At 36.5% G+C, this 25738-nt stretch overlaps 1 protein-coding gene across 1 annotated transcript in view; it reads right to left on the reverse strand.

Moving 5' to 3' along the window:
• Positions 1-278: 278 nt before the first annotated feature.
• Positions 279-25738, reverse strand: part of LOC122475958 (hedgehog interacting protein) — a 95749-nt gene continuing 70289 nt past the window's right edge. The window contains exons 12-13 of the mRNA XM_043568094.1: positions 9817-9965; positions 279-7088 (exon numbers count right to left, since the gene is read on the reverse strand). Of these exons, the coding sequence (XP_043424029.1) occupies positions 6895-7088; positions 9817-9965 (343 nt within the window). The 3' untranslated portion in view covers positions 279-6894. The remainder of the gene's footprint in view (positions 7089-9816; positions 9966-25738) is intronic.

Consider the following 25738-nt stretch of genomic DNA (forward strand, 5'->3'; position numbering starts at 1 on the left):
GTATATACATATATACATATATATGTATATATATGTATATATATATATATATATGTATGTATATATATGCAATGAAACTGACCCTTAACATTGGCATATATTTTGGGGAATAAAATTTTAAAATTAGAACATGAAAAGTGACAACAGGAAAGCATATTTTAAAGAAGTAGTTTGTGTACAGAATATTTAAAAATAAGCATTTATATAACCATTCTGAATATTTAGGAAAAAATTTTGAATACTAAAATAAAAAAGAATTTTAGAATAGCACATATACATCAGGTCATAAGATAAAGTTTAATACATTTGATCATGTTAAAGGACACAAAACACAGCCAATCTAACCAAATTTCAGGCATGCATTTACATAAATATATTAAATTAAGAAAAGAAATTGTACACTTAAACATCCTTTTCACCTAAAAATCATTAAATCCACAGATCAACAATAAAATCCAATTCTCTGCATTTACCACTTTAAGATACAATCGTTCTATTTTAAAGATAACACAAATACACTTGTTAGAATTTATATGCATTATACATATATTATATATTACATAGATAGTGTGTATACATATGTAGTGTTTGTACAGATAGATAAATATATATATACATGGGTGTGTGCACACGTACAGATACACACAGATGTACTTTAGGCCATCTGTACTATTATTGCTGGACTCTAAGTTGAGCTGAATTGGAGCTGCTTGGGTGTGACTGGTTATTGTCTTTTGCTTCAAACATGTTCATCATACCCACTGGGCTCACAATCCCCCATTGTAAACATCCTTGCCTTTTCTATAGCACATAATCATTCCAGGCACTTCAATAAATATTTGTGGAGTTAATGAATGGAAAGGTAGCTGAATAATAGAGGATTGATCAAAGAGAACTGAATGTTTTAATAACTTGGTTAAATAAATCAGATTAAGTCAAATTTAGAGGGATTATCTGAGCCAATGACTTTGCCTATTACCCTTCAGAAGAACATTTATGCAAATCCCAACTAGTACCTATATTACCTCTGCTCCCTCAAACATGTACCTGCCTTTACCACTTGTTCTCACAGCTTTCCACGTCCTAACAGAAATTCAGGCAAGGATTCGTTACTTGTCAACAACTTAAAGGAAAATGAACAGCTAGAAGAACGAAAACACGTTAGAAGAATAAGAAAGCTAACTATTCTTTAAAACTGGACTAAATTAATCATAAAGATAAAGCCAGGGAAGACACAGGGGTTTTGTTTTGTTTTTTCAGATTTCTTTTATGCTTATTGATGATAATGATTTGATAATTTTTTCATTTTAATTAGATGGGTTTCTTTCAAATTAATATGTCCTAGGGAATCAAGCCACCCAAATTCCATAGTACCTTCATATCATTTATCTTGTTACTATGTGGTTCTTGGTGAAATGCATGTCCAAAAATGTCCTGTGGATATGAGATACGGAGAGCACCTGATTCTCGTAAGGCTGTCAATTTAATTTCTCAATAATAGTATTATGAATAGAATGTATTAGGTTCTACTATACATGTAATCTTAACTTATTCTAGGAAAAGTCATGTCTCAGATTTTAAGAATGGGGTAAAGAAACACCCAACATACATTCTGGGCATAGACTACACCAAACCTGATCACACATTGTTCATATGAATGGAAACTATTGGCTAGTCGTCAGTGCAAAGAGAAATGTACTGGAATTAGTTTCTAACTATGAAGACAAAGTTTATTATAAATTTATCCATTATGAATTTTACAGCACTGTTAATGTTCTGTTCTTTCAATCCTATGTGCTAAAAATGTGTTTTTTTTAACTTAACATATTACAGTCAATTGAGATAACCCACCAAACATTTGTTAATTTGCATGTATATATAAAATATACGTATATTTTGATTTTAAGTAATATATAATTGACACATGCAAAAAAATATCCTTACTGAAACTAGATGTCTGACTGTGGTATACATGAGCAAATTCTAATAGGTTAGAATTCATGTTGAATTGATATCTTTTTTTGTGTGTGTGGTAAGTCAGTGTGTAATCTGGCTAAAAAAAAAGCATTAACAATTTTTAGACCTAAGGCTTTATGTGGATACCAGGAATCCATTATTTACTCTTTATTTTTTCAATCTGCTTATATATGACCTATACAAAAGAAAGCAAGGTAAATGATGGGCATCTCCTGGGTTCAGATTTAATTGGAGATTTTAAGAAAAGTGCTGAGCTGACAAATGAATACATCTCTTCCTAGCAGCTAGGGAGGGTACCACTATGATGGACAAGAAAATGGCACTCGTGCTGTCTTGAATGCAGCTCACTGTCCTAAACACTTATTTTAAAGCAATTTTAAACCTTACGAGAAGATATTTAAGAGACAGAAGTGTTGAAGTTGGCTAGGATTAGTGTTTGGCAGATTTTAAGGTCATGGTTTTAGTATTTTTCATATCAAAATGCTTCTATTATTCAGTGTCCACCTTCTCTGACATCGTTAATTATTGGAGGTATGACTAATTTGTGTTAGAGTGATGAAGAGAAAGAACGTAAGATAGCAAACGTATTTCTTTAGGATATTCTGAAGAGGGCCTTTCTGAAAGTATTCACAATACTAGGCTCACTAACTTCCTAGCACGGATACAGATATATGTACATTTTCTGGGCATGGAACTTTGGTCTGATTTCTCTGCAAGTTCAAGTCTCAACCCAGAGGTGGGGAAAGGAGAGATTTGGAATAATCTTCAAAACAGACTCCATACAGATGGTCATGCTTGACTAGGAAATAGCTACTAACTTTTACTACTGTTAGCTCAAGCTCTTGACTGGGGTATTCTTTGTGTTTTCCTGTATCTATGATGGAACACAAGCCAAGCTGGAGCATCCAGGATTGTAGTCATTTATCCTTTTGGTTATTTTTTTCGACAACTGTAATAGGTCGATCTAATATATTCATATTTGTCTACTGTTCTTCATGATAGAGTCTGAGCACATGTGACATTGGGAGAGGGTATTTTTCAGGAAAACAAAGATCATAATGAGCAAAATCAATAGCTATCTACCCCAGGACATCTTCATTATGGGTGTACTACTGAACACATGTCTGTTTAGTCAAAACCGATAGAAATGGAAGAGCAGGAAGAGGTTACAGGAAGAAGGATACATGGGGTGGGGGGAGGGAAGGTGAGAGAAGAGAGACAGAGAGACAGAGAGAGAGACAGAGATGGGGGTAGAGATAAATACTATAGGTAACATTCTGTAGAGACGCTCAGAAACTTTAATATATCAATCAGCCAACTACATCTGCCTAGGGTATACATCTTTTTCCTCTTAAAAATTTGGTCTTGCTTTCTCTTTTCTGTTTCAGAGCTAAGAATGTTAGACTAATAATTAAGTTTAAGTTAATGTGTGCTTTGAAAGACCCTGGATGTAGCATCTAACCTCATATTTCATACCTGGTAGGCTTATTATACAGTTTATGATTCAGAGATTAAAAAATAATACCGAAAAGAAACATATTAAGGTTGTTAATACATTGGGCTGTAATTATTTTCAAAGGAATCAATAGAGAAGAGGCACCTGCTCTGAAGTATATAAATGAAAAAGAGAATGGTTTTCTATTCAGGTCGTGCGTCTGTGTTGTATGTGTATGTTTCTCTGCTCTTTCTTTATGAGATAGTCCAATAATCTGAGAAAACTTCTGAGTATTCTTTGTGAAAGAATAAGACCTATATTTTACAATAGCCACACCGAAACAAAATTCCAAGAAGAAAAGGTATAGATGGAACTTTTTATCATTGCACACCTTATTTTTTTTTAACTCTTCTTTTCTTTTCAGTTTAATGAATGCCAATTCAGTTTTCTTTTCATTACCTTAAATAACTGGCCAGAAAGCAGGGTTCTATTAACCAGGACAAGAGTTTGGCCAAAGTCATGGTAGAAAGTTTTTTTTTTTTCCCAACCCTTTATAACTTCCCTAACAGCATTTCACATTAAATGGACACCCAAAGCTTAAGGTCCAGAATGGACAAAGGGATAATAATATACATTTTTCTATTTCTTTATCTCACACATCTACACTCATACCAAGGACATGATTTTTTGCATTCTGATTGTGTGCTTCCAGAACCAAGTAGACATTGCCATTCACAGGACAAAACAATAACTTTTTCCCTAGCTCATACTTTCAACCAATTCCTACCTGCCTATCATGGATCATTCAAGAGAATTCTCCAGTCACAGTTTAAAAATATGACTGGAAAAAAGCAAGGTCAAAAGATTTTTTTTGAAATGATCACTGAGTTTAAAATACGTCGCCATCAGTTAGCCACCGCTATTTACGTCTCTCCCAAGAACAAAAAGAAATGGCTCCAACGACTTGACTTTCTTTGCTCGGGTTTAATATCCATGGATCTTGCTATCTTCGCTTTTAGAAGAGTTTAGCCTTTTATTCTAATGGTTCACAATAGAAAAGGCAGTGACACCTGGGGTACATATGTTTTTCTAAGACATTTGAAACTCTTTCACTTGGGAAAGGACTGTGTAAACGTTTGGGTCTGGTCAATTTAATATAGATATTTTTAAACAGTAGAACTAATGGCAATATAACACCTTTTCGTTTGGAAAGATTCTTTTGGAAGAGATGGAAAGATTAAGTGTGTAAGAAGAAACCCTGGATTTTTCAGATTTTGCTGAATATATAGCAGTATCCTTATTGTTTTCAGTGAAACTATGAACAGGAGAATGTGTAATAAAACTGCACAATTTGACAGATTTAGACAGCTGGCTCCCTCACCAGAAGTTCACATTTTGTTAATGTCACCCACGTTGAATAAGGGACGATTAGATGGTAAGGTCCATTTACAAAAATGGTTGTCAGGACATTTTTTTTTTTAATTGTAAAACTTTCTGTGATGGAATTCAGTAAAAGGGCTATGAAGAGAAAGCAAAGGAGACAAAAGACTGCTATTAACCTCCAGATGCGGGCTACTGCAGGTTCATTGCAAGATTTGTCACACTCTTGGGCCAATGAAGTGTTAGTGTGACTAGAAGGGACCACCCCTTTTCTGGGGTAAGAGGGCAATTTGGTCTCCATGCTCATTTAATCCTGAGACTTCTTTGAATAGACTGTCAATTGAATCTAAATTGTGCAAAATTATGCATGCACTTTTTAATGCAGGCTATTGTTCACTAAGCACTGAACCAAGATTTCTCAACCCATTTCCATTTGGCATGAGGTCACTTGAAACTTAAGCAATCATATATGGAAGACAAGAGCAGTGTACTTAACCAACCTTTCTACATAAATGCTCACTGTGCTTTAATTGCAAACCTCTCACTTTAAAACAATAGAGAAATACTGGTTACCCGATTTTATTCTTTTTAATTGAGGTTCATATTCCCAAAGGTAAGGAGTGGGTTTGGAAAGTCAGCCTGTGCTCATATTCTATACTAGTCTACAATTTAGATTCTGGAAGAACAGATGTTTACAGAAGGACAACCCATAGCGGGTGTGTGCACGTCACGATAGATGCTTTCTCAGTAGTGCAAAGAGGCCTTATGATTTTGTTACAATCCAAATGTGGAGAGCTGGCCTCAAAAACCAGTAAGAAAAATGTCTATCAGACTTTTTGCAGTTTTAAATTAGATCATGGCATTTCTTTAAAAACCTGAACAGAACATTTATAGAAATTTATTCATACATTAACCAAAGAGGATTTTCACTGAGGTCTTAAAAGGAACATATACATTAAAACTCATATTTGGCAAGAATTAGTATTTTAAGCTTACATAGCCAAGATTTGTTAGAAACGAGTGAGCTCTTCTCCAGTGAGTTTCATTCAGTGTGAAATCTGCAACGTTCTAATCACATATACTCTGACAGTCTTGCTATGGTGAAAAGCACTTTACATATGTTTAATGCTGGAATTTTATAAGGATTGGCTGTTTTCTTGCTTTTTCATCCGTCGTTAATGATTACATGTTGGCACAGGGGCACATTGCTAGATTAGATCCACAGCACATTAAAGACTGTTTGCTTTCTCACTCCCCTTCTTTCCAATTAAGTTGGTGAAAAATGTAACTTTAGTATTTTACAGGACAGGGCAAAGATGTTTCATCTAGGTGATGTCTATATTATAAAAATAAAATAAAAAATATAAATAGGTAACACAAACCCAGTGCCTATTGTTAGATACAATATATAATAAAAGCAGACCTTTTAGGAAGATTGATTTCAGAATATGCCGTTATGATTTAATTATAAAACGCTTGAAAACAATCTTGAGATTAAACTAGAGTAACCGGATTTCTCTGCCAATAAGAAGGTAAGTGGGTAACATTCTGTAATTGGGTACATTGATACAAATGAAGATTACAATTTTATATCGTCGCCCATTTAGAAATTCATCAGGGAGTTCTGAAACATTCTCTCACATTATAATCCTTTAATATAAAAATATTGCCTTTTTTATTAGATCCATCAGATTGCACAGTAATGTTTCAAAACTCCATTAAAGTTGACTTTAGCTATTACAGACAGAAAATTCCTGGGAAGTCAGATAATCTCTTTTGGTGACATAAAAATTCCGTTATCAATTTACAATGGAATTTCTGTGTAAATTACCCCACACAAGGAAATATATATATTTAAAACCCATCTGTTATGCAACCACGCGTATAGGGGTTGTGAGTGTGTGTGTGTGTGTGTATGTGCATATGTGAACAAACGTGCCGACATACACACACAGGATCTGCACATTTCTGGAAATTATTTTTAAATTAATAAAAGAAAATGAAATCACAGGAAGTGTGTAGCAGGAGAACAGTCTTTCTTTTTAATGACAGGATAAAAAATAAATGCCCATTGGAAAGGAAGATTCAAACAGTCCCAGAAACTATACAATGTAACTTGTTAGATCCAGCAAATAAGATGTCATGTCAATGATCTGATCAAGAATACCTGCCCTGGTCACTCTGCGGATGTTTCTGTCCACTTGTTCACACTGAGGACCAAGATAGCCTTTTTTACAGAGGCACTTGTTCGGTCGCACACAGACACCTCCATGACGACACGCTGGCTCACATTTTGCTGGCAGGAAAAAAACAAAAGCGACAAAATCACACTCTCATTCTGCATGTCAGAAACAGCACCGAGTAACGAGGCCAACAAATATCTGATGAGTAAGGGGAAAGGAGGGGAAGAAGGAGGTAGCCAGTCAAACAGTGATCCAAAAGATAGTAAGTAACAAGAAGGAAAGAAGGTTTCCAGACCCACAGTTATGTGGAAGCCAGGACTCAGTAGAGAATGGGAGACATTTCCAGGGAAGCGGAGATCACGGGAAACCATTTCAAGCCCTTGCAGAACTGACTCTATTTAAAACGAGGATTTTAGTTCTTCAAATATGTCTGCTCCATGAGGGCATTTCCAACAGAGGGCCTTCCAAGTAACTCCATGTTCCCATTTCTCCAGGGCAGGGCCTTAATGTGGGAAGGGCCTGGCCTGAGAGGGAGACCGGCAGCTTCAGCATCTCCAGGGCAACATACAGGAAGGGTCAGTTCTCAGTTTTGGTCAGATGGAACAGCTCCCTTAGATTCCTCCTGCCTTTAGCTCCCAGGAGGTGCACAGCATCGCTTCATCTCTGATTACACTTTGTGGCCCTTCTGGGGCAGTGCAGCGGGCCAATCCTTTTCAGGGTGGCTCTCCACACAGAATCTCTTCATAAAAGGATTTTTACCACCACAATATAGGTGGGAAATGTAAAGATTTACTGCTAAAATGAGATGGAGAGATAAAATTGGTTTTAGAAGTTGTCTTTTACTGATGGGATAAATGTGGGCTGTGCAGCCACCAAAGACAGAAACAAATTCCTTGAACACGTGTCTTCATACTTTCAAGGGACAGGGTTATTTTAACCTTTTCAAATGCATTAATCAAAACCCAGGGGTCTGTGGTTGACAAATGGAAAAGAAACAACAAGAGAATAATGAGATGATTTTCTTTTTTACATTTGTGGTTGATGAACTATGTTAGTATATGAATAAAGTTCTTGCTTAGGTCAAAAATATCATGAATAGATTACTTTTATAAAATGGTTCTGATCTTATATATTCAAATGATTTAAACTGATAAGTGGAAAGATTAAAGTACTTTACTGAAATAAAACTTCATGTTATCTCAAAGAATGTCAATTTTCATTTACATCACTTATTATTATCATTATTTATAATGGTATGTATAATGCACCTATATTTAAAATAACTTGTTTACCCTCAGTTTAAACATACTGTTGCTAGAAGGCACTCAATAAATATTTGTTATCTGATAACTTGAGGTGACTTACGAGGTCAGGCAAAATGCAAAGTAAGGAATAAAACAGAATGGACACTATATAAAAGAAGCAGAGAGAATAGGTATTGTCAGGCATTAAAGGGGGCAGAATGAAGATACATTATCAGGAATTAGAATATCTGTGCATTTGAACACTGATCCTCATTTTTTTGTCAACTAAGGAAAAAGAAGACAGAATGGGTAAATAAAATGTAAGCAGCTATTTTAACTAACATAATTACCTAATTTCTGTAGACTTTTAATTATGATAACTCTCTCCTAGATATATAACCATGGTATTAATCAACCAGGTAGTGTTATTAGTGCTGAATCAATTTAAACTTAAATTGTACACTGCATATGTGACTGTAAATGTGGCCTACGTTTTGTTTGACAATATATAGAGAAGTTACGGTTGAAATTTTTGGAACAAATATGTGTTTCAAATAAAGAAAAAATAACATTTACACATTAACTATAATATTAAGTATGAATTTGTAACACATTTTCATTGGCAAGAGAGTCTTTAAGATTTGAAATATTTGTAAGTAATATGTATATGCTGGTTGTTGAAAACGCATTAAAAATGCATTTGTCCTTATGGAAATCTCCTCCAGTTTTACTGAGAAGTAATTGACATGTCTCACTGTAAAAGTTTCAGGTATACAGCATGATGGTTTGGTTTATATATATTGCAAAATGATTTCCCACAATAGATTTAGCTAACATCCATCATCACATATAGATAACATAAAAAGAAAAAAAAATTCTCCCGAAAATGGATTTTCACCACATACATCCTAGACGCTAGGTATCTGAATCTATCTAATTTTCTTCACACCAAGTAGAATTTAAACATCATTGCATGTAATTGAGGAAATCCCTGGTTAAAGGATAGGGTAACCGTGGAATAAATCTCTTCTGCTGTCTCTGAGCAGCTGCATACCTAGTTGATGGTTCACAAGGGAGTGGCAAAAAGAATTAAAAAATCTCATAATGTGCCCCTAGATAATTGCGTTTTCTCCTTTTTATTTAATAACACCCACTGAAAAACCCTGTTTTTAGTGCACTGTAGCAAGAAGGCAGGCAGTAAAGTTAGGGAGGGCATTTATGGGGTGTCTGGAAAATGCTGGCACTTGGAGAGGGGCTTTGCAAACACTAGGTCATTGGCTGGTGTGAAATCTCAAACCTAGGACTGAGAGCCTGTACAGATGATCTAGTTGTGCTTTTTTCATTTTTCACCATTTGAAAGGACTCAGTTATTTCAGAGTCTTTTACATTTATGATTAACTTATATATGTGAATTGTTTACATTAAGAGAATGGGAAAGATTTCATTTGCAAGTTCAGAAACAGACTGAGCATTCACATTATAAACGGCTAAATTCTGAGCCGTAGATAATTCTAGAAGACATAGCTGATGGTAAGTTCTTGAGTTCCTAAGGACTGCCCCGTGCCCAGCCTTTCCTGGGCACAACAGATATACTGACCAATTCTGCAGAAGTGCCCTTCCCATCCTGGGGTGCAGCAACACTTGCCCGTGGGGGTACAGTAGCCGTTCCGACAGAGCCGGGAGCATTCCGAAGTCAATGTCTGTGCAGGCTGTACCGTGGCTCTGCACTCCTCGGGCATCAGAGGTCTGCGTCAAAAGACAATGGATCAAAGTGTATTTGGGCTGAAAACCAGTATCAGGATGAAATCCCGCGAATTTGTAGCTTGCAAAGCATTTCTTTTCCTTTCTTTTAAGTGGGTCAGAAAGATGGACAACTTTTCTGAGAATACAAAATACATGCCAATGAAGAAATAACCTAACCAGTTCTGGACCAGAGAACATCATAATGAACATTACAAGAAATTTTGTCATGATCAAAATTCACTGATTAAAAATACAATTATATTATATTGGTGTTTTCTATTTGGTAGCTAAACATTTCTAGTGATTAAAATTCTTAAAATAAAGACACATAGTTTAAAACTCCCCCCCCCCCCGGTTTACAAAAATGTTTAGGAATTATATCTGAGATACTTTTCACTTGTTATTGGCATATTTGGCAATATCACAGGGTGAAGGCATTCATCTAAATGGCCACTTGCAGCCCAAAAAAGCTTGGGAATCATTTTTTGTTTAATTTACATTTCTCTTGAAATACCTTTCTCAGACTGATTTTTCTCAAAGGGATATCGTGTGTGTGTGTGTGTGTGTGTGTGTGTGTGTACGACTGACTCAAATTTTCAACCCTTTATGCAAAAAATAAACCATATATATATAGATAGATAGATATAGATATATATAGATATATAGATACATTTTCAGATCTTTTATTTTGTCCTGCTCTGAAGAAAAATAATGCTATTAGCAGCAAACAGAAACATCGTATCTGCTAAGTAAAAAGTCACAGACTTTGTTTTAATTGCTCTACAACTGCCATCACTGAGAGACGCCTTCAAAAGAAGATGTCTGTGGTTCTTACTGGTTCTGAAATAAGAGGCTGTCATTCAAGTTGGGCTAGAAGCATGGTCAAGTGCTCATCACCTAATGTAGGAGAAACAGTGCACAGTGGGATTCCTCTATCAGTCACTGTTGCCTGGGTCACAGTGTGGGGAGCAAGTGCTTTCCAAAAGTTCAGGAATGTAAACAAACACTCAGCACTACTCAGATCACCACCATTAGGATGGCCAAAGCAGTTGGACTCCTTAAGGACCATAACAAAGAAGGTGATAATTATAGGTCAAAGCCACCAGAAGAAGTAAATGATACAGCCTTCTAAGAGAAGCACATAATTAGGCCCTGTTGACTCCTTTTTCTTGAGACAGGTGATCTTGTTCTGTCCCTCTGGCAGTGAAAATACTTTGGGGCCTGACCTCCGGCTGTGTCTACAATGACTCAAACCATATTCAAAATACATAGTGACATCTTTCGCTTCTCTCTCCAATAAAAGTCCCACTCTATGTTGAAAGTACTGTTTTGCAACTAATGTGACAATTCAGAAAGCTCCCTTAACCTCTTATTTAAATCTAGAAATGTCAATTTATGTGAAAGGTCCTCAAGGCATTCCATGAGCTGGGCCTATTATCAGTCCGACAACATGAATAATTTCCATGTGTTCCCCAAGGAAGGGAGTCTTTCTGGGAGAGAGGGCAAGGCGCGATGAAGTGGAGAAAAAATGAAATGGTTATGCCAAGGGAAGTGGGGGCATTACTTTCACCTTCCTGTTTTGTTGTTGAATACCCCAAGTCGGCTCTATTTCTTTCTCAATAAAATTCTTGGGGCAGGTGGGTGGCTCAGTCAGTTAAGCATCGGACTCTTGATTGCGGCTCAGGTTGTGATCTCATGGGTTTATGACACTGAGCCCCAAGTCAGGCTCTGTGCTGAAAGCAAGGAGCCTGCTTGGGGTTCTCTCTCTTCCTCTCTCTGTCCCTCCTTCTCTCTCAAAATAAATAAATAAACTTTAAAATAAAACTCTTACCTAGTGAAACAATGGTGGCATTTTCGATCACTAGAAGGGCTGTTTTTCAACAGCCATGAAGTTCTTCTGAGTCACAGGCATTCAATAAACAGGTATTGTTCAAATTATACTGGTAACCGAATTCTGTTTATCTAATTTCTACTGATTACTCACTCATTCACCCTCTTTCTGACTCATTCAAGAAAAAAAGACTCAGAAGTAGGGTATGTCAGGGACACCTGGGTGGCTCAGTTGGTTGAGTGTCTGACTTCAGTTCGGATCATGATCTCACAATTCTTGAGTTCAAGCCCATGCCAGCACAGAGCCCACTTTGGATCCTCTGTCTCCCTCTCTCTCTCTGCCCCTCCCCCACTCATGTGCACACGCGCGCGCGCTCTCTCTCTCACTCTCTCTCTGTCTCTCAAAAATAAATATTAAAAAAGTAGAGTGTGTCAAAAATATATCACACATTATATATGATGCAAAATATGCAGGCATGTAGCTCCTACACTCCTTGACAACATGGTTTATGTCTGAGCAGGTGAATTTAAAGAGGAAGAAAGAGGACACTGGGGTGGCTGGGTGGCTCAGTCAGCTAAGCATCCAGCTATGGCTCAGGTCATGATCTCGAGGTTCATGAGTTTGAGCCTTGTGGGGGGCTGTTGTCAGCACAGAGCCTGCTTCGGATCCTCTGTCTCCCTCTCTCTGCCCCTCCTTGCTCTCTCTCTCTCTCATAAATACACATTTAAAAAAATAAAGAGAAGAGGACACCATTTACATCAAGAATGTAAGTGACCAGTTAAACAACAGCCGCCAGAAGATGTTGCCCATTTAAGTCAAAGTGTTAAGCACTGATTCCGTGTATACTGGGAAGAGGAATGAGGATGTGACAAAGGAGGACTGGGAATGAAACACAATTCTTCAGGGCAGAGCATCCGCTTCCTGTTTCCCTGCTGATCCTCCAATTAGATGCCTTGACTATTTTTCACCGTTCAAATATGTGGAAACTCAGATAGGTAGGGGGATTCTAAGTTGGTTTTTGCCAAAGATTTAGTAAATGCTTATCTTTCTGTGGATGTAATTATTTCATACGTGGGCTTGTTTGCTTTAGCTAATCTGAGACTAAGGCTGTCATATATAAACATGATTCCCTTAAGTTTTTATTTAAATATCTAGGAAAATAATCTTTTTTTTTTTCTTTTATGAAGTGGCCAACTAACATTCCTCACTTAGCATGTTAAATAAATGCTCTCTCTCTCTTTAAATTGTTATTCTGTTGGGGATCTTTTAATTGAAAATTTACACAATGGATAGCCTATCTCTTATAGAAATTGACTTAATGAATGGGTTCTCCTATCTCCTTTTCCATCCCCATTGAAATGAAAGCTTTCTGAACGCAAAAGTGACATATTCAACCCTCTTCAACACCAGTCACTCCCTCAGGCAAGTACTGTGCTCTTCATGGGGATAAGACATAAATAAAACTGGGTTACAGTCCTCATGGAGACACCACGGGGAAGAGAGACATTCAAACAAGTATACAAGTATACAAACAAGTATACAAGTATAATGCAGTGTGACCTTTGTTATGTTATAGGTGCATATAAAGCCACACAGGAATACAGACAAGGAAGCAATTAGTTTAGGATTGAGGGATGTTTTAGAAAGATGATATTCAAGCCACCAAAGTATGTTATCTCCTTCAACTACTTATATACATAGGAGCTAGGAAAACACTACAGAGGCATTCACTAAGTGTTTATTGAATGCATATAGTAGAAACTTTCTCAAATGCTTTTTCTGGAATATAAATTCCATGAAGACAAATGTTTCCCTCTCTTCTTTTTGTCTCTCCAGGGCCTAGAAAAATGTAAAGCACATGGAAGATTCTTAAAAATCTGTTGAATGAATGAACAAATAAGAATATGGAATTTTAAGAGAGTGTTTATTTTCTGTGCTACTGAGTAAAGACATTAGGAATATATGGGCTATTTAGGGGAGGGATATCATTTAAATCTGTTATACTTTTATATCATAAGCTTAAAACTAAGAAACACTTGCTATATTTCTCTGCATTGCCTAAATTAACTCAAATCTTACAAAATTCTTCTAAGGCATGGTTACATTCATTTTAAAAGAAACATTTTTACACTAATTATAATCATAGTAAATAAACAACAGACCATAAAGTAAGCATGACATAAAGAAATATGATTGCTTATTTCCTCTAGCTGGGAATTAAGCCAATGTATTAAAATTCATTTTTCTGGTTATATATCTGGTAAAGTGTGACAGAGAGTTTTGGTCATCCCAACCATCCCCTCCACTCACTCTTTGTTCTCCTAACATTTCTTTTTTCCATTGAAAAGAATAGGGTTCCTTTACATGGAATGAAGAGAAAACAAAAGGAATAAAACAAGTAAATTTGAATTTTATTATTCACCTTGAAATAGACTATCATATGTTTACATGAATACTACATATACCCAACTAGATGGCATCTAAACAAAATTCTAGAGTACATAGCTGTGATATGTACTTCATTTTTCATTCTTATTCTTACTGGACTGGAAACTTGGGTGTTTTAATGTAGGTGTACTAAGAATTGCTTAAATAGTTTTGTTCTTCTTTTAAACAATTACTTTTTTTAATTTGTGGATCTTTACCTCTAGTCAATGAAGTCCAAGGTAGCTTTCAAAGTAGAAAACTTACCCAAAAGGATGTTTAGGTTTGTGATAAAGAATACATTAAACCCATTTGTTGATAGTTATCTCTATAGTCTTCAAACTTAATTTAAATCAGAAAAACACACTTTATAATCTTTTTACACTTGACAATGAAACAGTAGGGCTAGTGCCAGAAAACTGCCCCAAATTCTTTAATGCATAAAGCATTGTTTCTGGAAAAACAATGGAAAAAAAAAGAGAGAGAGAGAGAATGGCTCTGAACTTATTTATGTACATTACATATCCTATTACAATTTTTTATTTGTACTGCATATTTTTAGAATTCCAACTTAGGATGGATAAAGCCAATGTTCCCCCACCCCCTACCCCCGAGATATTGCTTTGGATTACTACATTTTCTATTCTGCATTTTCTTAGAAACCTACTTTGTTTGGTAGTATCATAAAGATTTAGATACTTTCCTGAAATAAAGGAAGAAGTTGAGAAGCATAAGTGATTTGTAACATAATCACATGTAATGAATTTTTGTGAGTAGCTAAGGCCAACAGTGAATGTCTCTAGGTAGTGAGATTATAGATGGTTTTAGTTTTATGATATTTAATTTAATCAATCAACCAATCAATCAATCAATAAGAAGTCCTCTGTGTATCTGTATGGAAGCACAACTATAAATCCTATCTGAGCAGGCCTGTTCTTCAGATTGAATATGTCAGAAATCTGTCTATTGTGTTTTTTACAAAAAGTAAGGGGACTCATTCTGAAACTTTTGTTAGCGGCACAGATTTTAAATTCATGTTAGTGTAAAACAAGGTACATAAAATCATGAGTAATACTTATTTATAAAATCCTGACTTATTAGAGGTTTCAGAAGAAGTAATAATTCTATAGCTTCTCTTAGTTAACAATCTGCTTAAGGGGGCAAGGTGATGTAAGAACTGTCTTATTCTTTTATCCACATTCACACTGGGACACATGGAAAAATGTTCCTTTGCAACTGTAACCTTCGCAAAACTATTTTTCTTCCATGCTTTTTCCTATTCTCATGGGAAAGGATAAACTGATAAATCTAAGTTCTTACGACTCATAGCATGGTTCCAGACCAGAAGAACCAACATCACCTTGGAGTTGGTTAGAAATATAGAATCTCAGGCCCCTCCCCAGACTTACTGATTCTACACTATAGCCAGCGTGTCAGGTGACACACATGCAATTTCAAGTTTGAGAAGCACTGTTCTCACTTAGGGCCATTTCCTAGCCAGTAGCAATTAATGTGGCCATGAATTAGTATGGCCAGGAGCTTCTAAGTAAAGAATGCCTTGAAATTGTATGACTGGACGGAGTCTTCGCCACTGCACAGGAAGGCAGTCTTTGGATGCCACCATGGATTCTATGGTTTAATGGGTTTCCTCACTGTAAGCATTTTGATACACAGCAATAATCCATAATCATGCATCACCTCTAAGACCAATATTCAGCACTTTTAGCTAAGAAAAGCCAAGGGAATGGAAACTTCTCATAATGGGATAGATTTTACTGTTTCCCATCTGTGTAACTTGGGCACAGGCATAAGCACTAACTTAGTAGAACTGTTATCATCTTTCACATACACATTTTAGTGCTTTTCTCGAAGGTCAATATATAAATTGATTTTTTTTTTGAAGTCTGGATAATTTTTAGTCTGGATGTTCACTAAATTCTTCTTGCTCGTGTTCACATTTCTCTTTTCAGTGTCAATTTATCCACAAGGAGTAGAATTTTGTATTCCACTGGATCTATAGCATGTTTGGGGACTACACAGAGCCATTTTGTGGCAACTAGTAAGACAATACATTATACAAATTCAATTTGACTGTAAGGAATCTTATACATTCATAATGCAATCATATTCCAGGTAAAAACATAGCCATGCAATAATGGTCTCACTGGGACTTCATGGAAGTGTAGATGGCTGAATACATTTCCTAACAGTATTTTTCAAGTACTATTTGACATGTCATTAAGGAATGCTGTCCTTGACATTATATTACATGGAGGCTGCAGAAATATCTTTTTATACATGTCTTGAGCAACCTTGATATTGGAGTAAAGGGAAAGATAATTTAAATTCAAGAATAGCTCTGGGGGCACCTGGGTGGCTCAGTTGGTTAAGCATCTGACTCTTGGTATTGGCTCAGGTCATGATCTCGCAGTTTGTGAGATGGAGCTCTGCACTAACAGTATGGAGCCTGCTTGGGATTCTCTTTCTCAAGCCTCTCTGCCCCTCCCACCCCCAAATAAATAAATAAATAAATAAACATGAAAAAGAAAGAGAATAGCTTTGAACTTATGTACATTACATATCCTATTACAATTTTTAATTTGTACTGTATATTTCTAGAATTCCAATTTAGGATGGTTAAAGCCATTTTTTTCCCTAGACATTGCTTTGAATTGCTACTACATTTCTCTGTTCTGAAATGTGCTGAAAAAAATGGGGCTGGGCCTTGGCCTTTTTCTCTGAGACTAACGTTGTCTTCATTTCGAGGTCTTGCAATTTAAACACTGAGCATATGCTCACTCAGAAGTCTTGCTGACTGGCTTTAATACCTGGGCAGTTTGGGATCGAGTGAGCACTAAATTCTAAAGGGGCAAAGGCAGTGATGATTTGGTGAAGGGAGCCACAGGTTTAGCTGCCTTGGGCTAGTAAGATTATGAGAACTTCCACAAATATCACTAAATTCTGTTCTATGGTTAAAGATGCAACCATAATAAAACCAAATAATGAAGCCACTTACACTTTTCAGTAATTTCCTATTCAACTTTATCCTCATGAGGCAAGGCAAGTCCTGTTATTCCCCAAATTACAGGCACAGTACATGTATAAAGAGATTAAATGGCTTTCACACAACTAGTTACACGTAGTCTGGAACTATCTCCTAGCGTAGTGTTCTTTCCATTCAACTGGTTCTCTTTAGGAAAAAGGGAGCAAAGTACCCATATTTTAGCCCCTATTAATCTCACCATCCAAATACCACTACCACAATACACAAGTATCTACGAGGGTATATGGGTCTCCTTCATTCAACTTCTCAGATTAACTCAATGTATATATATTTCCATGGAAAAATTGGGAAATGAAAAGTTATGTATTTCCTCAAAGGGAAAACCTAGGAGAAATAATTAATGAAACTAGATGATAATGTCATCTTTTACAGAAAAAAAAAAGTCCAATTTTCTTAAACTGCCTACAATGTCTATTGCATTGTGTTTTCAATGTCCTAAATTCAGAAACAGGTCTACCCCAATTATCAGCGGCGAATACAGAAAAAATAGGCATTTCCACTTTAATTCAACGTACACGTTCCTGAAAAATCTATGGTACAAAACTGCATACTAAAAATAATAGGGTTTATGTGAAGACTAGGGTTGGGGAAGATACCTCAAGATCTGTACAACTTTGTAACTACAGCACTAAAAAAACAAAACCTGGAACCTTTGGGAGAGCGCTGGGACAGCTGGAGGCTGCCTCAGCTGAGATTAGGGACACACAAAAACAAAATGGTGGTGAGCTCCTGGGAAGTGCAACCTGCATGGAGCAGGGGCTGCAGGAAGCATCTCTGGGGAGGAACACCCATGCAGGCACTTATTTTTCATTTTACCTCTGAGCTGAGAAGCCTCCTCTGCCTTGGCAACAGCCAGCCTGAGGGTTTGTTCTTTTTCTTCTAATAATGGCCCTACTCGCTTGAAAAGCTACATAATTTCCATGTTATATGGTCATTGTTCTCTTTGAGAGTTAGTGTTAAAGAAAATCACAGTGTAGCAGAACGGACTGGGCCAGGGAGCCAAATCATGGTGAATCTTACCCATCTCAGTATCCATAGCTTTCTGGACTATAAGTTACAGTGTACAATGTTCTCGCATAATTTTTTTTGTCCCAAAGTGTTATTTATCTCAGATAATATTATTTATGTTTTTGATAATGTATGTGATCTCCCAGTTTAAGGTAAAGATTAGCTCCTTAGAGGTTGGGACTAAATTCTCATTTATATCCTCCCTCTGTAGCACATAATACAACATCTTGAACACAGGAGACAGGTAAAAGATACTTGTAGATTGATTAAATCTCCTGATTTAATTCTGGAGTGTAACAGTATACTTTGATAAGATAAAAATAAAAACTGAAAAACTGGAGCACAGTGAAAACTCAATGCCATTGCTCCCTAATATAAAGAAGGAAATCTACTCTGTTCAGAATTTTATGTTCAAAAGCAATTGTTAACTTAAAAACTTAATTTATAAAACCACAATTAATAAAAGAAATCTTAGATACTAAATAAATGTCTGTAATTGGGAAACTAGGCATTTAAAACACCTTGATTACATTATGATTCAAAAGACTTAAAAGCCTACAGTATTTTCTTTCAGGAATCACCAAAAATAAATAAATCTTTTTCTCATTTATAAAGCTGTAGAGGTATCAGTGTTTTAATTTTACATCATAGGAAGGCAGAAATTTTAAATATCACTAAACGTTTTAAATGGGAAGCAAAAATTCAACACAAGTTTCTTTCTGTCTTTAAAAGAACACAAGAATGTCAATTTAAATTCTCTTTCAAGACCATGAGGGTGACAAATACCCAAATTTTGTTGTTACATTTTTTGATTCATTTGTCAGTGTTGACAAAAACAAGTCGTGTAAGCAACAGATTTTTTTTGAATTAGTAAAAAAAAAAAAAAAAAAGGCAGGGGGAAAGGAAAAGATGCTAAGATGACGTTTTTCCTTTAAAAAATACATCTTTCTCAGGATACCTGGCTGGCTCAGTTGACAGAGCATGAGAATCTTGATCCTGAAGCTGTAAGTTCAAGCCCCATATTGGGTGTAGAGATTACTTAAAAATAAAATCTTAAATAAATAAATAAATAAATAAGTACACCTTCCTCTAGAAAACATCTTTTTACAAATTGATGGAACTGTTTTATGCAAGGTTAAATCTGCTTTTATCTCAATTACTGCAATATCTGATGACACATTGCCTTACAATGAAACTACAAAATATTCAGGAGATCTAATAATATCTGACTTCACCATTGCCCTAGGCAGGGGAGTAAGATGGGAATTAAAAAGAAAAGCTTTTAAGAATTTTCGACTCTTGGGGCGCCTGGGTGGCTCAGTCAGTTGAACTTCCGACTTTGGTTCAGGTCATGATCTCATGGTTCATGGGTTCAAGCCCCGTGTTGGGCTCTGTGCTGACAGTTCAGAGCCTGGAGCCTGCTTCAGATTCTGTGTCTCCCTTTCTGCCCCTCTCCTGCTCATGCTCTCTCTTTCTCTCAAAAATAAATAAACATAAACAAAAAAATAAAAAAAAAAGAATTTTCTACTCAACAAAAGAGTCTTATTTTGAAGAATATATTCTTCATTATTCATATTTTTCATTTTCGGTGGCAATGAAGTCTTCATTGCAATCTGTACAATTAATTCTAGGAATTGATATTTCAACATTTCAAAACTGATAGTTTAAGAGAGACTACAATTAGTATAAAGCAGAAAATTCCCTTGAATGCTGTGGTCATATGTCACATCTCCAGGAAATAAGATACACACACACACACACACACACACACATATATGTATATACATATGTGTATATATATATATATATATATGTGTGTGTATATATATATGGAGATATATATGTGTATAAATACGGAGAGAGAGAGAGAGAGAGAGTGAAAGAGAGAGAGAGAGAAAGAACGCCTTATAGAAGCATTTTAAGCGACAATGATTTTTTTTCATAAATTATTAAATAATATTTTCTATTTATTTTGAAATAGGTGGGGGTTCTAAGCAGCAGGGTGTGGCTTACCTGAGTGGGCTTAAATGTGTGTGCATATGTATCCATATGCAAATCTTAGTAAAGTATGACCAAAATTCCAGTTATTCTTAGGTCATTACCATACATTATGCATGCATGCTCCTTCATTCATAGAAGTTTTTAGTTTGATCTTATCCCATTCTTTTGTAATATTATCCTCAAAATTTCAAATGCTATGCAGCAGCTTAGAAAGGATTTGTCAGTCAAAATTGTGTTATGCATCGCAACATAAAGTATAGCTCATTAAGAATAAAATACAAGCTGGCAGATAAGAATATATCCATTTGTAGTTATCCGATATGTAGAAGAAGAATAATAACAAACATGTAAAACATGCATCCTTGTCTTTTAGACTTCAAATCCACCATGCTGAATGGATTTTTATAGGGCATATACTTGTTCATGACCTTTACTGTTAAGAAATTCTGTCATGTTTGAAAACTAGTCCCTAGTGGAGCCTGTGTCCCTGTTAATAGTTGAAAGGTCAATGGAGCTGCTAAACAGTTTGTATTACTGTCAGGGTGGCCATGAAAACACCGCCTGCGGCAAGAGGACTCGGCAGCTGGGTCAACAGGCACTGTGGGGATTTATCAACCTAGGGGGGCCACTTGCATAAAACTTTGACTGATGAATTGGGACTAGACTGGCTTATTGGGCTAAAGCCTCTCTATTATGTGTGACTTTCCTTAGGATGGCAGGGCTGCGTGCAGGCTCCCCGAGACATATGCTAAGGATAAACAACTGATTTCCTCTTACGAAGTGATTTTTTTTTAAGTATTCTTCAGCATCCAGGATAATAAGGAGTAGGATGAGGATATTAAGAAAAAAATAAACAAAAGGCAGTAAGTAGGGCCATGGAGGGGAGAAATGGGGAGGAGGCATGGGGAGCACTTTTTGGTACTGGTCACTGCAGGAGTCTGAAGATACAACGTTTCTATAAGATGACTTCTGAAGCCTGGAATTTGCATTGTTAATTTGTAGACCTCTTAAGGAATGGTCTTGTGTGACATGGTTGGATAACAGATAAGCACTATGTTAAAATAGAGCAAGACTGGCTACATGGTAATTAAATCAATATGATTAGGAAGAATTTTGTTTTACAGATTCCTGGAGAAATAACCCTGGAAATGTTTCAAAATTTTTTAAAAAAAGGGGGTCATTTGGTTTAAGTTCATCTGACACAAAAATTAAAGAATCTTTGGCAGCAGTATGAAAAAAAATTATGTTCTATAAAAATAAATCTTGGACGGTATGTAACTGTTAGAATTCTTTAATTTCCACCCCACAGGAGCATTTGTTTGGTTCTGAAAAGATTTAATTCAGAGCAAGCAACCAGGGCATGATGCTTGGACATTTGGAAACTAAGTATTAAGAGCTCTTGAAAGCTCCACCAACATCTTTACCCCAATTTGGGGAAGAGATCCTGAAAACGGAAGAGATCACCTTAAAATAATTCTTTTTTTTATATACATGTTTTTGTCTTAAGGTTTTATTTAAGTGATCTCTACACCCAACGCGGGGCTCAAACTCACGACCCTGAGATCAAGGGTCGCTCGCTCTTCCAACTGAGCCAGCCAAGGGCTCCACATGAAAATAATTCTTGAATGCATAGGATGAATACCAACAATACTACAGAATTCACTATGTTCTAAATGTATTATTTAACTATCTTCAAAGGCACTCCACAGAAATGAGGAAGGGGCAGAATGATCAGCTGTACTCTCTTGATGAGCAAAGGGGCACAGTAGAGTTAAATAACTTCATGCAGGGTCTTTCCATAAGGAAAATTCAGAGACAAGACCAGTTGACTCTGTGTCCTGACAAGATGGACTTGTTCCTAGTCTTGATTAGTCTTAGATGGCACTAAATTTTGGTGAAACTAAAATTATTGCCCACCTCTTGTACTCAGTGTATTGAAATCTGTTTTCTGGAACTGTTGGCCAAAGAAGCTCCCCTAGATGGGGCAGGCAGGACCCAATATTAGAGACTTTTGGGGATCCAGTGAGTTGACTCAGGAAGCTGGGTGATTGGTATTGACTTGATCCTAACTCCACTCTGTCGCAAGATGCAAGTGGTTCAACTTTGACAATATTCCTGAAGTGTGTTCAATGTTCTTTTTACTTTTTTAATGCTTATTCATTTTTGAGAGAGAGACAGAGTGCCAGCAGGGGCGGTGCAGAGATGGAGGGAGACACAGAATCTGAAGCAGGCTCTAGGCTCTGAGCTGTCAGCACAGAGACCGACGCGGGGCTTGAACTCATGGGCTGAGAGATCATGACCTGAGCCACCCAGGTGGCCCTCAATGTTCTAACATGAAGGAAAATTCATTCTTTCTCTACTTTTCCCTTAAATGACTCCTGAGTTCTAGTTACCGTTTAGGAAAACCTGGTTGTAGTGTTATTGAATTTGCATGTTTTTAAATGATAAATAATGAGTTTTGATTTTTCTAACAGGTTATCTTGCCATCCTTTTCTGAGAAGGATGCCCAGTGTAAAATAATTTTAAGCTTACGTAAATGCTTATGTAACAAATAGCATTAGGCCAAATTGTCCTTATAGACTGAGGTTAATGCTGTAACCTAATCTAGTTTTGCCAAAATGACTTAAGAATGTTGCATATGGTTTTTAAACTCTCTCGTCTTTGTTATATGTGAGTGTGTGTGTGTGTGTGCAGGGAAAAACAAAAAACATAAATTTTATAGTGAGTAAGAATGTAATTTCTATGACATGTAATATAGAATATAAAAATTTTATAATTTGGTGTTATTCTCTTCTAGGACCATGAGTCAAATGCTGTTTGAAAGTAATGATTCTGAAAGCATTATTGTTACAAGTCTGGGAACTCCTCCACAAGAATACAATTAACCTAAGATTTTAATTTGAGTTAGATTTTAGGTATAACAAGAAATGTCTATCTATTGTTTTCTTTAGTTCATGAGGCTCTTCAAATTCTCTCTCAAAAGTTTTGGAGAAACAGTTTGGTTCTCAAGCTCTTAACATCCTGAACAATGTTAAGCTAGTAATTAGCTCACGTTTCTAAAATAATCCTGTTCACGTACACTGAAGGGTCTGCTTCTATAGAACTTCAACTCATCTAGGGAGAAATACTATAATAATAAACGTTGGCATCCAAATTGAAACAGCATGAGGCTCCCAACAAATGTTTATGAAAACATTTGTTTTCTTATAGTTGGTTTAATCTTAAAATTTATGTCCATGCCTGTGTACAAGGACAGTGTGTTTGGGACTCTGTTACTACCCCCACCTTCTGAAAACCAAACACACATCTGAACCCTGGCCCCACACATGACAGGACTCAGCAGAAACAGGCACTGTAATGAGAAGTCAGGACTTTTCAGGTATGTCACTCTGAGACCACCCTACTAGAGGAGGCCCTCAGATCACAAAGCCAAGGTCCCTTATGGAAACCCTGCTAATTAGAGACGAATAATGGATTGAAGGTGTAAAATTCACCTCAGCTCACCACCAGCAGACTAAACAATCCAGATGACGAGAGAAAGATTTTGTGAGAAGGAGGAAGAATTCATTATAAGACTACCAGGAAGCTTGTAAAAGCATATCAGCTTTGACAAACCTAATGAAATAACAGTGACTATTTTGAAACGAAGGGCATTAGATCTGAGTGAAATCCCTAGACAGACACCATTATGAATCATTAGAATGCTTACTTTGTGAATTAACGTTAGCTTGATTTTTGTTCTTAATATTGCCAACTTCAACCACCACTGAAGTGCCTGTTATTTTTTTCATTCATCACTTTGCTTTTCGCAAAGAGGACATTCGTTTCACATCCAAGGAGGAAAAGATCTACAATATATAAATAGGTGCTTCTCTTATCGTGGAAGAAAATGATACGCCAAGAGACCATTTAGGACTGATCACTCCTTTTTTTTTTGTTCTGTAGTACCAATGTTAACTTACACTTTTCTCAAGAAAGTGTTTTGTGGTATGGGAAGAGGACAAAACTCTCTATTTTGTTTTCTGGGGGAAAAACATACACTATAACTTATAGATAATATTTTAAGGTGTAAATATAGCTTTTAGCAAACTTTTTAGATATTGGAATTTATTCTTCTAAAAGAGACGTGAGGGACGCCTGGGTGGCTCAGGTGGTTGGGTGTCCGACTTCAGCTCAGGTCATGATCTTACAGCTTGAGGGTTCAAGCCCCACGTAGGGCTCTGTGCTGACAGCTCGGAGCCTGGAGCCTGCTTTGGATTCTGTGTCTCCCTCTCTCTCTGCCCCTCCCCTCTCACTCTCTGTCTCTCTCTCCTTCAAATATAAATAAACATTAAAAAAAATTTTTTAAAGAGATGTGAAATTTGGGAATTTAAATACGCAAATGGGCTCAGGAAGATAAGTTAATACAGAAAGATTTTGAAATTCACACCCTGGTGGAGCTAGAGTCTGGCAACAGTGCATTCAACAGTAGTGGTATTTGAGGACACCTAGGTTCTGTAACAGTTATTTCTGAACTCATGGCTAATATCTATTTGACGGTATATAATTTTATCAGCTTCTGATAGTTCTGACTTATCCATGAAATTAAGAACTGACTAATTATGATTCAAGATAACAATGTTGTGATGTGTCGGTGGAAAAGAGCAAGGGGGATAAATATGTTATTTAAAAGATTAAACATTCGGGGCACCTGGATAGCTCAGTCCAACTCTTGATTTCAGCTCAGGTCATGATCTCATGGTTCTTGAGATCGAGCCCCTTGTTAGGCTCTGCACTGACAACTTGGAGCCTGCTTGGGACTTTCTCTCTCCCTCTCTTTCTGCCCCTCCCCTGCTCATATTCTCTGTCTCTCTCAAAATAAATAAATAAACATTAAAAAAATAAAAATTAGGCATGCCTGGGTGGCTCAGTCAGGTAAGCATCTGACTTCGGCTCAGGTCATGATCTCGCAGTTCACAAGTTGGAGTCCCCGCGTGGGGCTCTGTGCTGACAGCTCAGAGCCTGGAGCCTGCTTTAGATTCTGTCTCTCTCTGCCCCTCTCCTGCTCATGCTCATGCTCATGCTCTGTCTCTCTCTCTTTTAAAAATAAATAAACATTAAAAAAATCTAAGATTAAACATCAAATCTCCCTCTTGCTGCGGTAAATGACAACATTTCTTTAGTTTCCATTTGTTTAGTCACATTAGCCTGCATGACAGCTGTGAGCTTCCAGATAGTTTTGAAATGAGGCTCAGATGTTGAAACTGCCAAATAGCTTATCTTGATTACCTGACAAAAAAAAATCATACTGAATAGCTATAATGTCTGCCAATATGTTTCTAGTTTTCTAGAGAGAAGAGGAAGGTTTATTGCTTCCAACATGAAAGCCAATACCTTTCACATTAGGGTCCTCTTCTGGCGTGTAACTGAGGATGCTGATTCCACAAATTGAATGTTGCTCTCCGATGG

Source organism: Prionailurus bengalensis, chromosome B1, assembly GCF_016509475.1.
Source record: "Prionailurus bengalensis isolate Pbe53 chromosome B1, Fcat_Pben_1.1_paternal_pri, whole genome shotgun sequence".
In the NCBI taxonomy this organism is placed as follows: Eukaryota; Metazoa; Chordata; class Mammalia; order Carnivora; family Felidae; genus Prionailurus; species Prionailurus bengalensis.